Source organism: Impatiens glandulifera, chromosome 4, assembly GCF_907164915.1.
Source record: "Impatiens glandulifera chromosome 4, dImpGla2.1, whole genome shotgun sequence".
Taxonomy (NCBI): Eukaryota; Viridiplantae; Streptophyta; class Magnoliopsida; order Ericales; family Balsaminaceae; genus Impatiens; species Impatiens glandulifera.
In genome coordinates, this window is record NC_061865.1 from 53,922,473 (window position 1) to 53,946,761 (window position 24,289).

Consider the following 24,289-nt stretch of genomic DNA (forward strand, 5'->3'; position numbering starts at 1 on the left):
GGATTTGTTCTTTCTTACTTTAAAAGTTAAGTATTTTGGTAGTTGTTAATGTATATTCTTAATGTTTGTTGGCCATTTGTGATTGAAAGTTTTGCAATTCTTCTCTGGCTTTTATTTGATTTGTGTGGTACATTAAAATAACACAACATTGTTCACTTAGTACATACCACTTTATATATTAAACAACCAAGATTACGTTATTACATTATTATTATGATGATGATATAGATGGTATGAGACTTAATATGAGAGATTACAAGCAACATCATATTAATCAAATCAAAGCTGGTACTGTAGATGGAATCCAAACAAGATGATCATCAGGGAAGAAATGACACACCGATGAAGAACCAGGCTCGGTTCCTAACACCTGAAATGCCACATGGCTTTGGCTCCATTTGGAAGTGTCCAAGTGGCAAACCGCAACAGCCTCCACTCTATCTCCATTTTCACCCTTCAACAAGACCTTAAACACCCTATTTTCGCCCTCTTGATAATGACAATAGAACACCGCAAAAGGGTAAGGCATGGAATGACAAGGCACAATTTTTGAAGCAGCGTAGTACTCAGTGAAATCCATGATAGTGAAGTTTTGGAAAAGGATGTTTGATTTCGTTAGATGAATGGTGGATATGGATTGGATGTCCGAGACATCCATTCCTAGGACACCACTTGCGAATTCAAGCATGGACTCCAAAGAGGTGACACATAACTTGGTCTCACCCATGGCGGGGTTTCTTTCGCAGTCTTTAAGGGTTTCTTCCATGGCTACGGCTTGTGGAGATTGTTGAGAGAAAGAGAAGTATCTAAGGAGGGAAGGAAGTTCTTGAGACGAGAAAGGGAGAGATTCGGCCTCATTTCTTGGCAAGAAATGAGGAGAGGAAGAAGGGTCCCTTTTAGGAAAGTGGATTGGAATTGTGTTCCCAACCATAAGATCATCAAAAGTGAAAAACACTACTACCAATGGATCATCCATCATGTAATGATGATGATTCATATGAGTCATTGGATGGCCGTGTTGATTGTGGTGGTGATCGCGATGTACTACCATTTCAATATTAACGGGATTGTCCGATTGATCTATGGTCAAAACCCTTGGATCCAGCTTGTTGGATTGGCAACTTCCATGGGAGAACTACATAAATTGATAAAAATATAATTAATATTGTTCATGCAAATAGTATATTAATGAAGTTAGATTGATGAATAAAAAGAGTTACCATGAAAAGAAGTAGATGAAGGAAAACAATCCAAGAAGCAAGTCGATAAACCATTTCGAAGATTTGTCTAGACGAAAAATAATATTGTTGATCAGCTTTGGAGCAAAAGGCTAATGGGTGATGGTTCCTTAAAAGTCTAACAAATAATTTAATTTAATGAATTCATGATAATGATGTTGATCATACTATTGTTAATCATGCGGAGACCCTAACATTTTTGTCCATTTCTTTATTTTGTTTTAACCCATATCATCATAATAAGCAATCCACGTCATAGCTGAGCTGGATTTCATGTGAATTAAGAAAAAATAACATTTTTTGATAAAATTAAAAATAATAATATTTTGAATTAAAGATGGCGAAAGTGGAGAAAGAAGATTGATAAGAAAAAAAAATGAATTCAAGAGTTAAATGAAATATTATAAATTTAATTGCAAGATTGATTTAACTGAAAAACTAACCAAATGGTATGTAAACCTAATAAAGGGTATGTATTGAGATATACATTGAGATCGATAAATTTTGGTTGATATGTATTGAGAATGAGATCATTCACGTTTTAACTTAATTTATTGCGCATACCGATGTTGATATCATTCAAACTATTAAAGATGCCCTTAACTTCTTTTCTAATGTTACAGGTCTATTGATTAATGAGGAAAAAGTGCAGTTTTCTATGGTAGTGTAGATGATGATACTAAGGCGCGGATTCAGGACATTATGGGTATTGGCGAAGGGTCTTTTCCGGTTCATTACTTGGGGATTCCGCTCACGACAAGGCAAATTCAAGTTAAACATGAATTGATTATGGGCGCTTCAAACAAAACATGATTATTTGTGGGTGAAGTGGGTGCACTCGTGAATTGAGTATTTGGACATGTAGAATAAAGGATGATATGACTTGGTACTTGAAAAAAATTCTGAAACTTAAAAATAGCCTTGCATCTATTTTTGATATTCGTTTTGGAGATGGGCGTGGCACTCTCTTTTGGCACGACCCTTGGTTTGAAAACCGGCCTTTGATCATTAGGGAGGAGTTCCGAAGCTTGAGGATAAGAAAGGACTGCACGGCTTATACAATCTATGACATTCTTGGAGGGCTTTGGAATTCTACCATTACACGGGTTTTGGAGGGAAAAAGAGCATTGGATTACTTGAGCGGAATTAATTTTTGTGATAGACCCGACGCTCATTTGTGGAGAGCAGAGGAGGATGGGAATCTTAAGTCGAGGATAATTTGGAATAGTATTAGAGATAGGGGCCAAACCGTAAGTTGAGCTTCTCTTGTGTGGTCTTCAAAAGTTATTCCAAGACACCGATTTATTCTTTGACTGGCTTTCCGAGGCAGACTTAGCACCCGTGACCGTATTCTTGATTACATGGATATTCCGGATGCCAATTGTGTACTTTGTAATGGGATCGCGGAGTCCATTGATCATCTTCTTGGGGGCTGTTTTTTTCCTAAGTCCATTTGGAAACTTTTCACTTCAGCCATGGGGATTGTGCGATTATCGGAGTATTGGGAAGAGATTAAAGTTGCTGCCCAAGCCTTTTCTAAAGGTTATAAATTTCATGCTAACTCTTTAAGTGTGGATTTGCTGCCATCGTTTATCATGTGTGGATCGAAAGAAATGCAAGGGTTTTTGGTAGAGTTCGTCGAAACATTGATCATGTATGGAGTGACGTCGTATTTGATTGTGGTGCGCTTATTAGGACGTGGAGGCGAATTCCCAAAGGCGAGCGGGAGTGGAACTTATGTCATTATGGAAGGTTGATTATGGAGAAATCACATCTTTGAAATGTTTTATTGTGTTTTGTTTGTAATTCATGTATGTTGTTATATTTGGATTGTGTACTTGTTTGATTCCTTGAACTATGATTTAACTTTCTAGGTTTGTTAGAAAAGTTAAATGAAAATATGTCCGATTTTTCCCGTTTTAGGGATTTTTAATAAAATGACAATAAGTCGTTTTCCCCCCTAAAAAAACTTAACTTATTGTATTTTTATCTTATTATATTCGAATTAATGGAAATAATTTTATTTATTTTTAAATAATATCAATTTCTCACAAATATAGATACATATCACAAATAATTGAATACTCAGACAAATCAAATAATCATTCAGATAAATAAACTCAATGCTCCAAATTAATAAAGGTTGTGTAAGAGGGATTCCCCTAGAAATGATTGTGACATGAGACCATTTTCAAAGTTTGTACATATGCACATTAATTTCATACTTAATCATATTAAGCATGTTCATGTCTATTCCACAAGTTTTGATTTGATAAATTTGTATAATTAATCTCAGCCCCACTTTGGGAAAATATTTGAGCAATTATCTACTCTTTAGCTAATTTCCAAATAAAGTTTTGTTTTGATGCAAGGTTCATGTCAATATCTTTTCAACCAAGGCATGCTTAATATGACATGCAAACAAATCCAATTATTACAAAGGTAATAATCTATTTGTGTGTATTTATTTTGTAATATAATGACATGCACTAAAGTGGTACAAAAATATGTCTAAAAGTATACCAAAATAGTAAAACAATCTCTTTGCTTAAAAGACTTGATAAGATTGAATATAAAAAAAAAACTGAAAAACCATTTTTTCCAAGAAAATAAAACACATGAACATCTTAAGAAGAGGGAACAATTTTATTCTTACACCTATTGGAGTTGATGGATTTTTCTTTTCATTTGCTCATGTTTCCATTTTTACTGAACTTTCATTTACATATGCGGATTAATTCATGTTTATTTTTGTAACAATAATACATTATTTATACAAGTGATTATTGTAAAAAACAAAGGTTCTAAGTAGAATTTGAATTAACATGATTTTGAAATATCATAAACGTGTATTAATTAATGCATAAAATATGAAAAATCTTAAAATATTTTTTTAACAAATAACTGAGAAATGATTGATGGAGAGAATGGAAGAGAGAATGAAGTGACACAAACTGAAAAAAATAAAATAATTTATATTTTATCTTTTTTTTTTCACACTTTTTTTTTCCAACCAATGAGGTACATATCACGTCATTTTTTCTCTCATTCTCTCCCTTAGTCCCCTGTTACCTCACAATTATTTTATAGAGATCAATAAGAAAACAATAAAAGCAAAAGGAAAAGAAGAAATCAATTGCCAAAAAATCCGGAAAAGATCGAAACTTACATATTATTATGCACAGAAAGAAACAAGTTCATTTTCTAGAGAAAATGTGACCAGCAAAAGAAACAGTTCAAGGCTCGAAGATTGAATGTCCAACATTTGTCAAGTTTATTTTATTTTTGTTTTTCTTTCCTAAGTGAGGATCTATGTACAAGTCCGAGTAGTCCAAAATATTTTGTATGTAAATGATAATAACGACGATACAATACCGTCGTTATTGATAATTTCCCGTCACTAAAGAATATTTACGACATTAAACTAGGTATACTTTGTTTATTTTCTTGATCGCGAACTCCGTTCACTGGAATAGAAAGTCCAGCTTTTACACGGGAACGTTCCGAGCCAATCCCTAAGCCCGCTACAAACCAGTGGAAACAAAAGATATATGCTTTGCATAGTCCAATTCTAGCAGACAATGTCCTTTATTTACCTTCGTGACTCTTAGTGGATTAGGGCCAAAAAAAGCCGTATCCTCATTTCTGATAACACTTTTTTTTTGCTTGCTTCTTTCCTTCAATAGAGATTCCGGTAGTACGCATGCTAAGAGTTGTAATGTCTCGAAATGATGATATCCGAATGATTCATTTATTAAGACAATCTTTATCGCCTCCCACTATAACTAATATAGAAAGAGACTACACTTTCAACCTTGAGTTTACAGGTATGAAGTAGCTAGTAGTCGAATTAGTTGTCTGATTGGATAGAACCAACCAGGCTAAAAAAAAAATGTTCTATTCCGAATAAATTTTATGAAAATAATTTGACCAAGATAGATTTTAAATTCTATCTCCGCCCTTAATTTTTACTTTTCCCTTCTCTCTTAGTAATGGGATATGAAAAAAAATTAAAATTAATTTTATTTGCCTCTTTGTAATGATACATATTAAATTTCTTTTACAGGAGTATATATTTATCACCTTGGCATGCATTAATTGTATAAATTTATCATCTTGGAATGCATGACTTTGGATTATGACTAGACTTAAGACAGAGCAAAATAGGATAATTTTTTAAAACAAATTATTACGGTAAAAAATTAGCATGAATTACATGCAATAAAATTATATATACAAAATATTATTTATTTATAAATATTTTAGATAAAATTAATATTATTCAAATCTAATTAATTTAAAATTGATTTTAATTTGTTAAAATTAAGTTTAATCTTAAACTTAATGTAACATATATTTTATCTCTCGGTACCCTACTTAACCTCTCAATTGACCATCATCTTGTGACTCACACTTTTTTATGTGTCTCTTTATCCCCTCGGTAAACCACCCACCAATCTTAGTCGACCTCAATTGATGACACATCTCTTATCTCTCGTCAAACTCAACCACTAACCTCCAATTGACCCTCATCTTGTGACTCACACTTTTTCATATGTCTCTTTATCCCCTTGACAAACCACTCACTAACCCTAATCTTGTGACTCACTTTTTCATATGTCTCTTTATCTCTCGATAAACCACTCACCAATCTTTGTCGACCTCTCTTTTACTATCACTTCAACAAATCAACAACATATCCCAATTGATCACAAACCTCTTATCCAACGTCAAACCAACCACTAACCACCATCCGACCTTCATCTCGTGACTTCACACTTTCAAATGCTTGTCAAACAAACCACTAATTCCAACCTCACACTTGACAAACCACCCAGCACCCGACCTCCATCTCGTGACTTCACACTTTCAAATACTCGTCAAACCAACCACTAATTCCGACATCACACTCGACAAACCACCCACCACCCAACCTTCATCTCGTAACCTCACACTTTCAAATGCTCTCTAAACCAACCACTAATTCCGACCTCACACTCAACAAACCACCCAAAACCCGACATCTATCTCATGACCTCACACTTTCAAATACTCGCCAAACCAACAACTAATTCCGACATCACACTCGACAAACCACCCACCACCCGACCTCCATCTCCTGACCTTACACTTTTAAATGTTTTCCATACCAACCACTAATTTCGATCTCACACTTTCAGATGTCTCGTATCTTTTATTTAAAAGTTGCGCCACCATATATTATATTTAGTCAAGAATACATTCTTGAAAATCTAAATTTGCATGTTTTGGGATTCGAACCCTGGTCTTAAACATGAAATGTGAACACTTTAATAGCTAGACCACTTGAGATTGTTAAAATAATTTTATTATTTTGTGTATGTATATATATTTTGTATTTAATATTAATTACCAATTAGTTAATTTTTATATTAACAAAAAAAAAATATATAATTAATGAGAGAAAAATGTAATAAAAGATAAAATATATTTATATAAAATTAATTATGAAAAATAATATATATATATATATATATATATATATATATATAAATTATTGATAAAAAAAATATTTTATATGATTAGTGAAAATATATATATATATATATATATATATATATATATATATATATATATATATATAATTAATGAAAGAAAAAAATAAAAGATAAAATATATTTATAATTAAGAATGCATTTTTTAAAATCTAAATTTGTATGCTTTGAGATTTAAACCATGGTCTTAATCATGAAATTTGAACACTTCAACCGTTATATCACTTAAAATTGTTAAAAATAATTTTATTATTTTGTATATATATATATATATATTAGGAGAGAGAAAATAATTATTATGAAAGACAATTAATGACGTGAATTATTGTGGTGCCTTGTTGACTTTAAGCATCATATTATATATATATATATATTAATTAATATTAGGATTATTTAATCACAACAAAATTAATTATGATATCAGAAAAAAAAAGTCAAAATTAAAATTCATAAAACCAAGAAATTAACGAGTAATGAAGCACACAAAAAGAGCAAAGAACTCACTAAAAAATGATTTTTTTTTATAAAGAGTGATGAACTCTCAAACTAATTCCACAATATTTTCAAAACGAATCTAAAAAATGGCCATAATAATAATGGATGATATGCATCGGTAAGATTATTGAAAATATGTTAATTTGATAATTCACCAAACAATAATAGAGATAGTGAACCAGTGATTTACACATGTCATATCTATCACCTCAATCCAAATCTCCCAACAACTATCAAGAAATTCGGACATCAACTATTGAATCCCACATACTCTAAAGGAAATTTCAAATACCCGTCACCTCATGACAATGCAGAGGAAGGTAAGATGTCGATCTAATAACGACTAATCATAATAAATCATTTTTCATTCATCTTTCATCCAAAAATTCTACTATAAATAACATATATCCGAAAAACATTTTTTTTGAAAAAAATCTTAGACTCCCAACTTTCACTTAACAAAAAAGCGTACAAAGACCACTCAACAAACAAGTTATAACAATGCCAACATAAAAATAATCAAATATAATATTTTGTTAGACGGTGTCACCTTATTACGCCCCACAATAATCAATACCATAACATTATTATTGCTCTTTCTCGCACTATTCCTATGATCGAATATACCCTTAACCGTGATATTCCTGCATATGACAATGGAAGTGAGTTCAGGAAATTCCACAATGACATTTAACTCCGTATCAAACATCATCTTAGGAGCTGATCGAGACCACATCCCATAATGAATCTAGATTACTCGTAAAAACTTTCATATAAGGAATATATTCCACTACAAATGATACAGCTCGCATGGCGATTAATTTTGTTTTAGTGAACATCTAAACCATTTCAGACGATATTTACATCTGATTATCGAAGCCCAAAGACTATCAAGCTTTTATTCAAATCTATGAAACAATTTTGAGAGAAAAATTTTGTTAAAAAAATAATATCTCGAATACCTAAACCCTTAATCCTTGTATCGTTTGACCTTTGTTCCAACTGATCAAATAACCATACTAGAAATTAGACCATCTTCAAAGGAATTTACATAATATTCTCTCCTACTTCCTTGCCACACTCTCAATGATAATCAAATAATCCCCTTTTAAAATTAGTTAAAATTTTCAAACAGATAACTTAAGTGAAATAGGATAAAAGAATAATTTTCAATTAATTATTTTGAATATTTTGTGGAATTGAAAAAAAATTCAGATAGGAACAATATATATGTTTGCCTACTAGATATAGGGAACTTAATTAAAAAAATTATTAATTATTAATTAGTTAAATTAATATATTTTTTACCTACTTAATACATTTTTAAGTTTATCTCGTTTTAACTAGTTTAATACTGTTGGGATGGACTAAACCTATATATTAATATTCTATAATATATTAATATATTATTATATATTCTATAATATATTATTCTATACTATATAATATTATTAGGAAACATGAAAATAAGAGAAAAAAACATAGACAAAAGGTAATGGTTAAATATTCTGAGTTTAGGCAAGAAAATCGGTCATTTGATGTGTATCGGTTTTGGCTCGAATCATATACGGTGAATTTTCGTAAAATCTTCTATAATCTAATTTATTTAGATATTTGTTTATACTTCTCTTAGATACTCGTTTGAGTATTCAAGTTCGATGAGATCTTTTCTTGTTATTGTCTTATTTGCTGTAATTCACCATTAACGATGAAGACTTTATAATAGTTGAAAACTAGAGTGTTAGAAAAGACTTTAATGTAGCTCATTTTAATATAGTGAAAGTGTTTTAAGAAGCGTACGAGTCTCGTGGTTTTTATCCTTGTTGAATTTTTCACGCTAAAATTCTTGTGTTTATGTGTGCTTGATTTATTGCTTGCTATTCAAATTCGTTTCCTTGATTATCTCATTGTGACATATAAAGAGAGAAAGAACAACTATTTTGTTAGGATTTGTATCTCCCAATTCCGACCAGTTTGAAACAATCTGTAAAAATGCAAGAAAGAAGAACACAAGAAGACACAGATTTATAGTGGTTCACTCAAATTGAGCTACATCCATTTCAGCCACCACCAGATTTCACTATGAAGAAGAAGAATGAATACAGAGTTTTTGCCTCACAGTTTATCTCTCTAGAATTTTGTCTTTCCAATGTAAACCCTTAATAATCACCTATTTATAGGGTAAACATTCATGTAATAAACTTAAATAATTTTGGTCAGGCCCAAGCCCAAAACCAAAAAAAGAAAACTCAATCAACTCTAATTAACAATGTAGAGTTTATTATAAGTGTAGGCTCCATAACTCAACAATCTCCCACTTGGAGATTAACTTCATCATCTCTCGACCGGTAGTGGCTTTCCATTCGGTGTCTTAACGAAAAAGACCAACTGAAGTTGTACACAACTTTAGTTTCTCATTTGTCACAGCTTTCGTCAACATATCAGTTGGATTCTCACTCCCGAGAATCTTCTCAAGAGCTAATACTCCATCTTCTAAAGCTGGCCAGATGAAATGATAACGAACTTGTATATGCTTCGTCCTGCCATGATAAACAAGATTCTTTGCCAAATGAATGGCACTCTGACTGTCGCATCTCAACACACTTCCCTCGTAGTCTTGACCCAATTCTAGCAAAAAGGGTTGTAACCATATAATCTCCTTAACAGCCTCTGTCACAGCTACATACTCTACCTCACAACTAGAAAGAGCAATAATCTTCTGTAATTTTGAAACCCAACTTATTGAAGTACCTCCCAGAGTATAAATCTACCATGTTGTGCTTTTCCTACTATCAACATCACCACCATTTTCAGCATCAACATATCCTTCCAAACCCATATTAGACTTTCGAAAACACAAAGCAAGACCCGTACTTCCTCTTAAGTATCGTAGTATCCACTTTACTGTTTCCCAATGTTTTCTACCCGGGTTGCTCATGAACCTGCTAACAACTCTCACTGCATGTGCTATGTCTAGTCTTGTGCAAACCATCGCATACATAATACAACCAATGACAGAGGCATACGAAACAGTGGCCATGTAATTTTTCTCCTCCTCTGTTGAAGGCGATGACTAATCTTTAGATAGTCTGAAGTGACTAGCTAAGGGGGTAGTAACTAGTTTTGCATCATACAAGTTAAACTTGCTTAGAGCTTTCTTCACATATTCTTCTTGTGAAAGCTTGAGAACTTTTTCATCCCTGAAAATTTTCATCCCAAGGATTTGTTTAGCAGCACCCAAGTCCTTCATTGCAAACTTTTCAGACAACTCTTTCTTGAGCTTGTTAATCTCATACAAACTTGCTCCAACAATCAACATGTCATCAACATAGAGGAGCAGAATAATGTACGATTTATCAAATCTCTTGATATAGCAGCAATGATCAGCTTCACACCTTAGAAAATTGTTACTTTTCATGAAGCTAACGAACTTCTTGTACCATTGCCTTGAAGCCTATTTCAAACCATACAAACTCTTCTGAAGCTTACACACAAGCTCATCTTTTCTTTTGATTTCAAATCCTTCTGGTTGTCGCATATAAATCTCTTCATCTAAATCACCATGAAGAAAAGTAGTTTTGACATTCATTTGTTGAAGATGAAGGTCTTCTTTCACAACTAAAATCAAAATAGTTCTGATTGTCATCAATTTAACTACTGGAGAGAAGATTTCATTGTAGTCAATACCTTCTTTCTATTGAAATCCTTTCACAACCAACCTTGCCTTGTACCTCATGGTTTTATCATGTTCTTCTTTAATCCCGAAGATCCATTTGTTATGAAGTGCTTTCTTTCCCTTTGGTAGCTCAGTGAGCTCCCAAGTCTAATTCAACGTCAAAAAGTCCATCTCATCTTTCATCGCAAACTCCCACTTAACCGATTTATCTGATTGTATTGCTTCCTCATAGCATTCATGTTCACCTCTATCTGTCAACAGTATATAGTTTAGAGATGGAGACCACCTCTCGATTGGTTTTCGATTCCTTGACGATATTCTCAACTGTATAACCGGTGTTTGCTGATTTACCTATACGGTCACGTTCTCAACAATTTCATCTTCAACAACACATTGTTCTTCTTCGACAGTCGGTATATATTTAGCTGAAAATTCTCTCAAATCGACGGTACCAATCTCTTCCAACTTGGATTCACCATCTGATGTCTTCCCAACACAATCTTTGTAGAGAACATGTTCATTGAAGATAATATTTCTTCTACGAATGATCTTCTGATTTTGATTATCCCAAAAACGATAACCAAACTCGATATCACCATAACCAATGAAAAACATTTATTAGACTTTGGATCAAATTTGCTCATATCACATTCATTAATATGAACATATGATAAACAACCAAACACTTTCAAATAAGAAATGTTTACCTTTTTATTGCTCCAGTTTCTTCAGGAATTCTAAATTCAAGAGGAATAAAGGGTCCCCTGTTTATCAAGTAGACAGCAATATTTATAGCTTCTGCCCAGAAGGTTTTTGGCAGCCCTGCATGCAATCTCATGCTTCTAGCACGCTCGTTCAATGTTTGATTCATTTGTTCAGCTACTCCATTCTCTTGTGGAGTTCGGGGAACAGTCTTCACCATACTGATCCCATTCACAACACAATACTCTTTGAAATCTAAATTGATATATTCACCTCTGTTGTCGGATCTCAAGCACTTAACTTTCTGATTTGTTTCATTTTCAACCAAAGCCTTCCATTTCTTGAAAATAACAAATACTTCAGACTTGTGCTTCATAAAATATACCCATACCTTTCTTGTCGAATCATCTATAAACGTCATGTAGTATTGTGATTTGCAATAGAAGAAACAGGTGCAGGTCCCCACACATCAGTGTGTACCAACTCTAGCCTTTCTTTCTTGAGCTCCTTCCCAAACCTTAAGAAACTCACCCGTTTTTGTTTTCCAAGAATGTAGTTTTCACATAATTGACGTTAAACAGACTTCAGTTCTGGAATCTGTCCATTCTTCAAAAGAATTTTCATCCATTTTTCGCTCATATGGCCCAACCTGCAATGCCACAGCTCACTGTTCTTCGAGTCATCAACTACAGCAACAACTGTTTCTCTACAAGTTGAAGTCGTGTATAACGTTCCAGTTTTGTGACCTTGAACAACAACAATTGCTCCTTTAGTCACATTCCATACCCCATTTCCACAACTGAAATTGTGACCTTCTTCATCAAGTTGTGTAACAGAGATCAGATTTCGCATTAAACCTGGAATGTGTTTCACCTTATTAATCTTCCAAATAGAACCATTTGCAATCTTCAATTTGATGTCCCCATGCCAACAATATCTAGTGGCTCACCATCTGCGAGATAAAATTTCCCACAGTTTCCTGCCACATAATTCTTCATTAATTCTTTGTGGGAAGTGGTGTGGAAAGACGCTCCCGAGTCCAAAACCCATGAATCTATTGGACTATCAACAGAAAGAAGTAACGCATCAGTGACAGTTTCTGTAACAACGTTGACTGCATCATTTTTATCATCATTGTTTCTCTTCAGTGCTTTGCAGTTCCTCTTCAAATGACCCTATTTACCACAATTCCAACACTCAAATGTCCGCCCAGACTTGGACTGACTCCTCTTGCTCCTCAACATAGATCTACTCTTACCTTAGTTGAAATTTTTATCATTACCTTTGCCCCTGTTTTCCACATTCAGAGCAGAACTTTTGAACGTTTCACCAGAATCAACTTTAGGAACCTCTTCAACAAGAATACGATCTCTAACTTCAACAAATTTCAGTTTAGCATTTCCAACTAAATTACTAATTGCTGCCCTCATAGGTTCCCAACTATTTGGTAGAGATGCTAACAAAATCAGGGCACTAAATTCATCCTCAAAATCAATCTCAACAGATAGAAATTGATTCACAATTGTATTGAATCCATTCAAATGAGCAGTGACAGAAGTACCATCAACCATTCTTAAGTAAAAGAGTTTTTTCATTAAGTGTACATTGTTGTTAGCAGATGGTTTCTCATAAATATCAGAAAGAGCTTTCATCAGACCCATGGTGGTCTTCTCCTTTTCTACATTGTAAGCAACCGTCTTGGCTAGCGTCAATCGGACAACTCCCAAAACCTATCTATCAAGGAGTTTCCATTCAGCTTCATCCATCTTCTCTGGTTTCTCACTCAAAGTAAAATGAAGCTTCTTTCCATAGAGATAATCTTTAATCTGCATTCTCCAGAAGGCATAATCTGTCCCATCGAATCTTCCAATCACATGTCCTATACTGTCCTTACTTGCCATTGTTTCCAATGCTCAGATCTAGCCTAGATGCTCTAATACCAGTTGTTAGGATTTGTATCTCTCAAATCCGACCAACTTGAAACAATCTGTAAAAATGTAAGAAAGAAAAACACAAGAAGACACAGATTTATAGTGGTTCACTCAAATTGAGCTACATCCACTTCAGCCACCACTAGATTTACTATAAAGAAGAAGAAATACAAAGTTTTTGCCTCACACTTTATCTCTCTAGAATTTTGTTTTTCCAATGTAAACCCTTAATAATCACCTATTTATAGGGTAAACATTCAGGTAATAAACCTAAATAACTTTGGTCAGGCTCAAGCCCAAAACCAAAAAAAAAGAAAACTCAATAAACTCTAATTAACAATGTAGAGTTTATTATAAGTGTAGGCTCCATAACTCAACATATTTCGCAATTGTTATAAAATGAGTTTTTCCACAACAAATACATATTTACTCGTTTAAACCATCTTTAACCACGTTTGTGACCAGTAAGCCGTTCAATATTTTTGATAAATTTAACATGTTTTATACCTTTAACTCATTTTTAAATGAATATTGAATACAAATCGAAATAACTTACATAAATTAGTAATTAATTGTTAGTTTAGATTTCAAATTAGTACATATGAGTTAAATAATGAATTCTAAAATTTTATTAATATAATTACAAAAATTACTTTATAAATATTTAACAATACTGTATAAAATTTAATTATAAATTAGTTATAATATTAGAATAAAAATATAAAGGTTGTCTAAAAGAGATTACCCTACAAATGATAGGCACACCAGACCAAATTTTCAAAGTTTGTCCCTTCCACATTAATTCCATTCTTATCATCCTTATTAGTCATACTGAGCATGTTCATATCTTTTTGACAAGTTTTGTTTTGATAATTTTGTATCATTCTCGGCCCCATTTATCTCCAATAAGAGCAATTATCTACCATTCTTTAGCTAATTTCCAAATAAAGTTTTGTTTTGATGTAGGGGTCATGTCAATTAATATTATACAATATATTTTTATCCAATGAATGAGTAATATATATATATAGCATAAAAACAAATCCAAACATATCAAAGGTAGTCTATTTGTGTGTATTTAATTTGTAAATTTAGAACATACATAACATGCACTAAAGTGGTAACAAAAATAAGTACCAAAATAGTAAAATAATCTATCTTTGCTTTTTTCCAAAAATATTTATGATTCATTAATGGTTCCAGAAAATCTGTCTTTGTTTAAAAGACTAGGTAAAGATTGAATATACAGACAAAAAACTGAAAACCCATTTTTTCAACAAATTTAAAGACATGAACAATAAGTTAGCTAGCTAGAGGGGCCAATTTTATTCTTACACCTTTTGGGGTGATGATTTAAATTATCTTTTTTAGCAAGCTTTCATTTACCTTATTCGAATTAATGATAATACATGGTTTATATTCCACAAATGTATCTCAGTGGTAAGAGTCGACTTAAGAGATCAAAATGTCACATTTTCAATTCCAACTAAAAACGTTTTAAGTTGAAACGGGGTCATGACTATGAGGTGTCATGCTTCAATTCTAAAAATAAAAGATAATACATGGTTTATACAAGTTGTTTGATTCAAAATAGAAGTTATAAATAGAATTTGAATTAATAAAATTTTGAAATATCATCAATTTATATTAATGAATAAGATATGAAAATCATGACATATTTTTTCTAATAAATATTTGGGTCTGCTATCATTATCATCTTTTCGTGGACTATCTTATTAAAAATAATCGTCGTACTTTTAGTTATTGGTTTGATCGATAAAGCCAATATTATGAAGTCATCCGAAATTTGTTCTAAAAAATCCATAGAATCAGTCAGGAATCTCATCGCCCTTTTTGAATATCTCTGTGCAAGTTAATCTCTTATTACCCGGTGTTAGTTAGGATGTCTACAAAATAAGAAAGAGAACTCTATAATATGTTATGATAGAGATTTATTATGTTATTTTATTAAAACTAAAAAAACAAAATAAAATGCAGCTTTCTAGATCTAAACTCTAGCCATAATGCAGATTCTACTATATATTTTTTAGCTAAAAATAAGAAATTAAAGTGATTACACATTGAAAAGTGAAAAACAAGATGAAGTGACTGAAATTGGGAGATCAATAACGTTCAGAGAGCCCACTAATGGTTGATTTCTTGTCTATGCACAGAGAATATTAGCGGGCTGGACAAGTTCACGGTGCACAACTTGGCCTTGGAAACACTCAGAATTAGTGAAAATGGCATTTTGTGCCAATTTTGTAGGATCTAGTGTACTTCTTAGACTAGATTTTCATTGTCGTGATCATTTATGAATTTGATCCTTAAAGGGTTGGTAAAATTTAGAAAGTCATTAATATAATAAATAATTGTGTAAATGTCATATTTAATATAAGCCATTATATAATATGAAATTAAGTTTATGGTTTATAAGTGTATTTACGATGAATATAAAGTAAGAATACGTAAGTGACATTTTTAATTTTATGAAGGCTAAATTAGAACTGACAAAACCATAATAACTAACCTAATGTTAGTTATTTTGTAACGGTAATGATCCCTATTCGAGGTACGATCAATTTCCTCTTTGCGTCCCTATCAACATAGAGAAACTAATTATTTGATGCACTCATCAAATTGGAAGAACTATTCTATCTAAGGAAAGTAAAAAAAGATTAAAGATATTTTAAATTATAAGGAGGAGAATATTTAGAATATTAATTAAGGTACTCTTATGTAATATTCAAATTTAATAAGATCTCCACATGAATTCAAAAGTTTTTCAGATTAAATCTCCGACATCGTCATGATAATGACATTGTGAATAATCCTTAACAGCCTAATTTGGTTGTTAAAAGTTTTTCGATTTCTTTTCAACTAGATAGTCCACTAGAAAATTATATGGATAGAGACTCATCTTTTAAGTCTCACATTTTTAATATTTTTATAATATATATTTAATATTAGAATTTATTTATAAAATAATTTTAAATTAGTTAAATTACTTTATTTTTTTTAATGAGATTAATACTTTAAATTATATATATATATATATATTATTTATAATTGTTAAAACTTAAAATAATTTCAAATATACCCTAATATGGTAACTCAAATAGGAATAATTAGGTGTGTAAGCGGTTCAATTCTATCGATTTTTTCACCGACTAATTCATCCTAACCGTTGGTGTTAGTTTTTCTAAATCTCCATCCGTCGATTGATGGTTAAATGTCAATTCGGTTTGGTCGGTTATAAAATCGGTTTAGTTGATTTATCAGTTTAATCGTTAAAAACATAAAATATATATTTAATATAATAAAGTAGAAAATGAAAAAAACAATAAATATATATAATATAATAAACTAAAAGAATGAAAAATTGATGAAGAAAATTTTTATAAATAAAATTTTAACAAATTAGTAACAAAACACATCATTAAAAGAAAATGTATTAAAATATGAATTAAATCAAAATGAGTTTAAAAAATAGAAAAACATCAAGTATAAATGAGTGATAGGGGAGGGAATTTGAGGGAGTGAATGATGTGTCACTAAATGGTGGAAAAAGGATAAAAGGTGAAGAGAGAAAAGAGATAAATTTTGTTATTTTTTTGGCTAATCAAATTGCATCACGTCATTCCCTCACTCAAATTCCCTCTCCTAATTATTTATATATATAAAAAATATGTGTATATCAATATTTGAACCTTAACTTTAATAATAATTAATAACTTTATCTTTTATTACTAGACTAAAAAAAACATATACTTCCAAAAATATCCAAACACGTATATATACGAGTTGATCGGTTTATCCGTCTGTTTTTCAATATCTAAACCGCTAACTAAACCTATAGAAAATTATAAATCGATCAAAAAACTCAGTTCGATTTTAATAATATATTACAAATAAAATTATGTACATAAATTTAGAATTATTAATCTTTTTAAAAGATTTCAAACTAAAATAATTGTCTCAAAGATTTTTTATTATCTTATTATTGAAGTGAGTTGATTGATATTTATATAGAAAAGTAAAATGTTAGATTAATAATAAGTGTACTAGTTAATAACAAACAGGATACAATTTTCAAGAGTACTACTATTGATCTGATGAATATAAATAATGGAGAGGAGAGGCTTATTTCAATCATCATCAGTTTCGTTCAAGAGAGAAAACAAGATACATGGCATCAGCTGCTACTTTCCTCGTTTGTTTATCATCACTTATGCTTCTTCTTCTTCTGGTGAGTATTACTATTTCATTTATGTGTTTATACTTATTATAATTTGATTGATTAACTTAACTAATTAAGGCAAAATATGTAGCTTCCGAGCAGCAGTAATGGAGCAAGAATGGAGGCTGGAGGAGAAGAATACTGGAGAGATATAATTAAGAACGACAGCCCCATTCCTCAAGCACTCAAAGGCCTTCTCCCCCGTGGCCGTCATCATGATCAGGCCCAGACCAATACCGGCTCGGAAAGACTAACCGACAATTGCCATACAGAAAAAGCAAAGAACCCATTTACCAATCTGTTTGAACCGAGGCCAGACGGCTCATCCTATCCGGCTGCTGATAAAGAGGAGAAGCTGCAGTTCGTACGGAGCTTTGAGCCGAGACCAGACGGCACATCCTATCCGGCGGCTGATAAAGAGGAGAAGCTGCAGTTCGTACGGAGCTTTGAGCCGAGGCCAGACGGCACATCCTATCCGGCTGCTGATAAAGAGGAAAAGCTGCAGTTCGTACGGAGCTTCGAGCCGAGGCCAGACGGCACATCCTATCCGGCTGCTGATAAAGAGGAGAAGCTGCAGTTCGTACGGAGCTTCGAGCCGAGGCCAGACGGCACATCTTATCCGGCGGCTGATAAAGAGGAGAAGCTGCAGTTCGTACGGAGCTTTGAGCCGAGGCCAGACGGCACATCCTATCCGGCTGCTGATAAGGAGGAGAAGCTGCAGTTCGTACGGAGCTTTGAGCCGAGGCCAGACGGCACATCCTATCCGGCTGCTGATAAGGAGGAGAAGCTGCAGTTCGTACGGAGCTTTGAGCCGAGGCCAGACGGCACATCCTATCCGGCTGCTGATAAAGAGGAGAAGCTGGAGTTCGTACGGAGCTTTGAGCCGAGGCCAGACGGCACATCCTATCCGGCTGATAAAGACGAGAAGCTGCAGTTCGTACGAAGTTTTGAGCCGAGGCCAGACGGCACATCCTATCCGGCTGATAAAGACGAGAAACTGCAGCTGGTAAGGAGCTTTGAGATGAGTCTAGACACTTAAGCCTATCCCGCTGCATAGAAGGAGTTTGAATGGTAATGCAAACCTACATTCTACTATCTATTTTTTTTTATGTGTTTGTGTTGTACTATATTTATGTGTTCTCTTATATGAGTGGTGAGAAATAAATAAATAGTGTAGGGTTGCAAGTGTGAGAGTTGGTTGTAACTTGTAAGCATATTGATAATTTCTATGTATTGTATGTGTTAATAAAACTATATATTTTTTTTAAATGACTTTTAGCGCTATTTCATTAAAAATTTCCAAAAATGGAAAAAAACCACGAGTTTAAGAGATCATTCTAGACATGCCTAAAATAATTTTGAAGTCGTAACATTCTGAGTAAAAGCTAAAAAGCTAAAAACGTAAATGAATTATCTAATTACAATGCATTCCGTTCTTGCCAAATGTTATACACCTCTGCTCCATAGCTGCACTTGAACACACTTGTTGCAAATCTATTTCCCTTGGCTTTGAGTAGTGCTGCATATTTGATTTCATTCCATTCGCTCGGGAAACTGATCAGCTCTAGGCTTTTATAGAATTTGTCCCAAAGCTCTGAAGCAATACAACAGCTCCCGAATAGGTGATCTATGGTTTCTTCATTTCCTCTACATAGAAGATAGCTCGTGTCCGAGATGCTCATATACTTGCTGATACGATCACGAGTGTTGAGTCTTTCCCAGAAGGCGATCCATAGGATGAATTGGTGTCTAGGGATAATCTTCGTTGACCATACAAGAGGAGCCCATTCTACTTTCTGTGCTTTTTCCCGGGTTACCTCCCATATTTTTTTCGATACCAGCTTCCCATTGTCCTCAGCTTTTCATTCATGAATATCCGGTTTGTCGTGTAGTTGTATGTTACTTATATGATCAAGTATCCTCAGTCTTTCTGGATTTCTTCTTAGGAGTGAGTCCCAATTCACGTCTTTAATGTCTCTGATTTTCGCTTTTGTGCAGTCCCTTTTGATGCAGGTATTTTGAAACTCCTCCTTGTGGATGATAGGCTGGTTTTCGAACCAGGGATCGTGCCAGAATAGAATGCCTTTCCCGTCCCCTAGCCGGATGTCATAAAGATCTGCAATATCGCTACTTAGTTTAAAAATCTTTTTTAGAGACCAGCTCATACCTTCATGAACTTTGCAGGTCCAGATGCTGGTTTCGTATTTCATAAACCTCGTATGCACCCATTTGATCCATAGTGACTCCTGATTGCGTTTAAAGCCCACAAATGCTTGAAGGTGAGAGCCTTGTTCCACTCGATATGGTATCAGTATTAGAATTCAAGAGAATTAGAAGATATAGAAAAATAAACTTATAATGAATCTTTGATATCTTCTTTGGCTTCTTAAGCAAATTCTTGAGTGAATAAGGTGTTCAACACAGCGAAACAGTGGTCGACAAGAAATAGTACGATAATATTCAATGGAGCGAATTATATCAATTGGAGTAGTTGTAATCGTTTAGACCTAGAAGCAAAATTAAAATTAGGGTTTGTAGATGAGTCATGTATTTCTCCAATAGAAGCTACTGAGTTTGATCGATGGAATATGTGAACTGTTTAGTTCGGTCATGGATCTTGAATACAGTTTCAAAAGAGATAAATGTCAACCACTCACAAACTACTACAACACTTAATTTGTGGGTTGATATCAAAGAACTATATCAAGAAAATAATGGTCCGCTAGCATTCCAACTCCAAGAGGTGTAGACACCCCATTTTTACACCTTTGATATCTAATAAAAATTTAGGTCTAAAAATATACTCATGTTTGTTATGGGACCGGGAAAACAAAAAAATGTCTTTTGAAAACTCACTCAGAAAAGCCTAAACTCTCAAATCGCATTTTCTCATCGATAGGTAGGCGATGATCTAAAGGACAAATTTCAAGAATGCTCAAGTCTCAAGTCCCCTCGTACTTTTAGAATAGCCGGCATGAGAAATCATGAATTTTGAGTATAATATTGCTGTTGGAGAAAATGTACTAAAGATTCATTTCGAAGCCCATTTAGGAGTCAAATCGTTGTTTTTCACAACAACTCGATTTCCAAAACCTGTTACATGTTCATATTGTACGTTTTGAAAAATCTTAATTTTTGAGTACAATATTACTGTTGACAAATATGTGCAGAAGACGCTCAAAAGAGGAGAAAATGAAAGATTGGATCAAACTCGAGTCAACTCGCCAACCGACGAGTCAACCTGGTTCAAAGAAGGGTCAAACACAAGTCAAATGGAGGTGGGAAGCATTTGACCGGTCTTCTGAAGTTGAAAAGAGGATTATTTAAAAATGAGATTATTTGAAAACGGGTTTATTTGAAAAAAGGGAAGAATTTACACCTTTAGAACCCTTTCAAGCTAACAAAGATAACATTTGAACATCTTCTAATAACAAACATAGTCATTCGTACATGCTTATCATTTAAACATAGTCATTCGTATATGTTTATCTTTTTTTTGTAAAGTTGCGTAACTTTATCTTTTGTAGAGAACATATTTCTCTAAAATAAATTATCTTTTTTTGTGAGGTAGAGGAGGTAACCCATTTATGTTTTGCTGATGATTTATTCATGCTAGTGCATGCAGACGTTGATTTCATTAAAACTATTAGGGCTGCACTAACATTTTTTTTGAGGTTATAGATCTTACTATTAATGAAAGCAAAAGTGTCACATTTTATGGAGGAGTGAAGGACGAAACAAAGTAGGACATATTCAACATCATGGGAATTGCAGATGATAGCTTTCCCGTAAGGTACTTGGGGATTCCTTCAACTACGAAATAGATCGAGATCTCACACTGCAAGCCGCTGATTGAAGAGGTAAAAAACACGATATCTGGCTGGGCGGCGAAGAAACTTTCTTATGTAGGGAGTATCAAACTTATCAAAACTGTAGTCATTGGCATAATTGGATACTGGGCGCAGCAGATGGCCATTCCAAAGAAGTTAATGAAGGAGCTAGACACGCTAATGAGGAACTTCATCTGGGGCAGTAGCGGGATAGGAGAAAAAAAATCAATTGGACTGCTCTCTGTAAGTCGAAAGAGGAGGGAGACATTAACCTAAAGAATTGCGTCGAGTGGAACAAGGCTCTAACCTTCAAGCATCTGTGGGCATTGGAACACAACCAAGAATCATTATGGATCAAATGGGTACACACGCGATTTATGAAACAGGAAACCAATATCTGGACGTGTAAAATCAATGAAGGTACGAGCTGGTCACTAAAGAAAAATCTTAAACTGAGAAGTGATATTGCAGACCTTTACGACATTCAGCTAGGGGACGGGAAATACACTATGTTCTGGCACGATCCCTGGTTCGAAAACCAGTCAATCATTCATAAAGAGGAGTTCAAAATACACGTATCAGAAGGGACTGTACAGTGACAAAAATCAGAGACATAAAAGACGTGGATTAAAACTCGCTTTTGAGAAGAAATCGAGAAGGATAGAGGATACTAGATCACATCAGTAACATACAACTCCGAGAAAGACCCGACATTCATGAATGAAATACAGAAGACAATGGGAAGCTGGTCTCAAAGAGAATATGGGAGGTAATTCGAGAAAAAGCGTAGAAAGTAGAATGAGCTCCTCTCATATGGTTAACCAAGATCATTCCTCGACACCAGTTCATCCTATGACTTGCCTTCTGGGAAAGACTCAGCACTCGTGACCATATCAACAAGTATATGAGCATCCCGAATGTGAGTTATCTTCTATGCAATAAAAGTGAAGAAACCATTAATCACCTGTTTGGGAGTTGTAGTATAGCATTGGAAATTTGGGACAAATTTTCTAAAAGCCTGGAGCTGATCAGTTTCCCGAAGGAATGGAAAAAATCAAAGAAACAGCACTACTTAAAGGCAAAGGAAACAGATTTGCAACAAACGTATTCAAGTGTGGCTTTGGAGTAGTAGTTTACAACATTTGGCAAGAACGTAATGCGATAGTCTATGGAAAAACCCGCAGAAGTGTTGAAGAATTATGGAGAGATATAGTCTCGGATTGTGGGGCACTTGCGGGAACATGGATAAAAGTTTCAAGTACGGAGCATAATTCGAATATCAGCAGGAATTGGAATTTACCGTTTACTGAAATCATTAGAAACGAAAACATTGTAATTAGATAGTTCATTTACGTTTTTGCTTTTATTTAGAATAATATAATTTCAAAATGATTCTAGGTCTGTCTAGAATGATCTCTTAAGCTCGTGGTTTTTTTCCCGTTCTTGGGAATTTTTAATGAAATGACGCTAAATCGTTTTTTTTTCCCGAAAAAAAATTATTTTTTTATTTATCATAATACACACAATTATTTTTGTGTTATTATTAACAAAAATATTTGCACCCACATTCGTGTTGATAACCTTTTTTAAATCACACACATTTATATGATTTATAAATCAATAATTTTCTAATCAAGAAATTGTCACACAATTCTTATACAATTTTTTTTGTTATACTTATCATAGAATGAATAAGATAACTATATCATAAATATTTAATTGAATAAAATATAATTTCTATATAGAAATTAAAATATTTATTCATATATAAATCATTCTTCACATAATCTTTATATAAAAAATTAAAATATTTAATCAATAAAAATATTTATTTCAACACTTAATTTCTATAAAAAACTAGAATATTTAATCAAATAAATATTCACCGTATCACATAATTTCTACAAAAGAAATTATAATATTTCAAGCATTTTTGATCGAAGTCGTTTAAACATTTATTTTCAGCTGCAAGTTTGCATCCCGTAGTATCGATACGTTTGCCACATTATTCTCAAATCAAACACGATTTTTCTTGTAATTCTTTGATTTTAAAATATTAAATCAAGTAATAAATCTGTATTATACAATTGAATAATGTATATCAAATATATTATATTAAACTAAAATTAATATATCCTATATATAATATTATATATTATTACTTCTTTAATAGTAAGTCACCATAATATGAGAAAAACAAATATATATAATAATATATATATATATATAATAACTTAGAAACATAATCAAATAAATAATATATTATATATTATTAAACAAATATATATACAATTTCTTATATATATAAAAATAACTTTATAAATACATAATAATTAATTAAATTATTAATTATTATAATTAATTAGAATGTTACTCACTTATTTTTAACTAACTAATTATATAAATAAATATTTATATTATCAATAAAAAACACATAATTTTGTGATAAAATTCAAAATTATCTATTAAAATAAAATAGATAAAAGAATAAATACTTATTTATATATGCATGGACGGATACATTAAAGGGCTAGGCTGGAGCCAGCCCTACCTGGCCTGTAATTTTTTTTAGTATATAACAGTAAGATAAAAATATATTTGTGTTTAGTCTTTGATGCTGCTTTGTAATTTAATTTTTTAATA

At 32.7% G+C, this 24,289-nt stretch overlaps 2 protein-coding genes across 2 annotated transcripts; one reads left to right on the forward strand and one right to left on the reverse strand.

Annotated features, from left to right (window-relative positions):
- Nucleotides 1-274: 274 nt before the first annotated feature.
- LOC124935393 (BURP domain-containing protein BNM2A-like) lies at nt 275-1,274 on the reverse strand. Its single transcript, XM_047475829.1, has 2 exons — nt 1,221-1,274; nt 275-1,135 (listed from the first exon to the last, which is right to left on the reverse strand). Exons 1-2 carry the CDS (start codon nt 1,272-1,274, stop codon nt 275-277), a joined length of 915 nt encoding a protein of 304 aa, XP_047331785.1.
- A 16,491-nt stretch (nt 1,275-17,765) lies between these two features.
- LOC124935394 lies at nt 17,766-18,855 on the forward strand. The gene is made up of 2 exons (XM_047475830.1): nt 17,766-17,825; nt 17,908-18,855. The coding sequence occupies exons 1-2, from the start codon at nt 17,766-17,768 to the stop codon at nt 18,853-18,855; spliced, it is 1,008 nt and encodes a 335-aa protein (XP_047331786.1).
- The last annotated feature ends 5,434 nt before the right edge of the window (nt 18,856-24,289 follow it).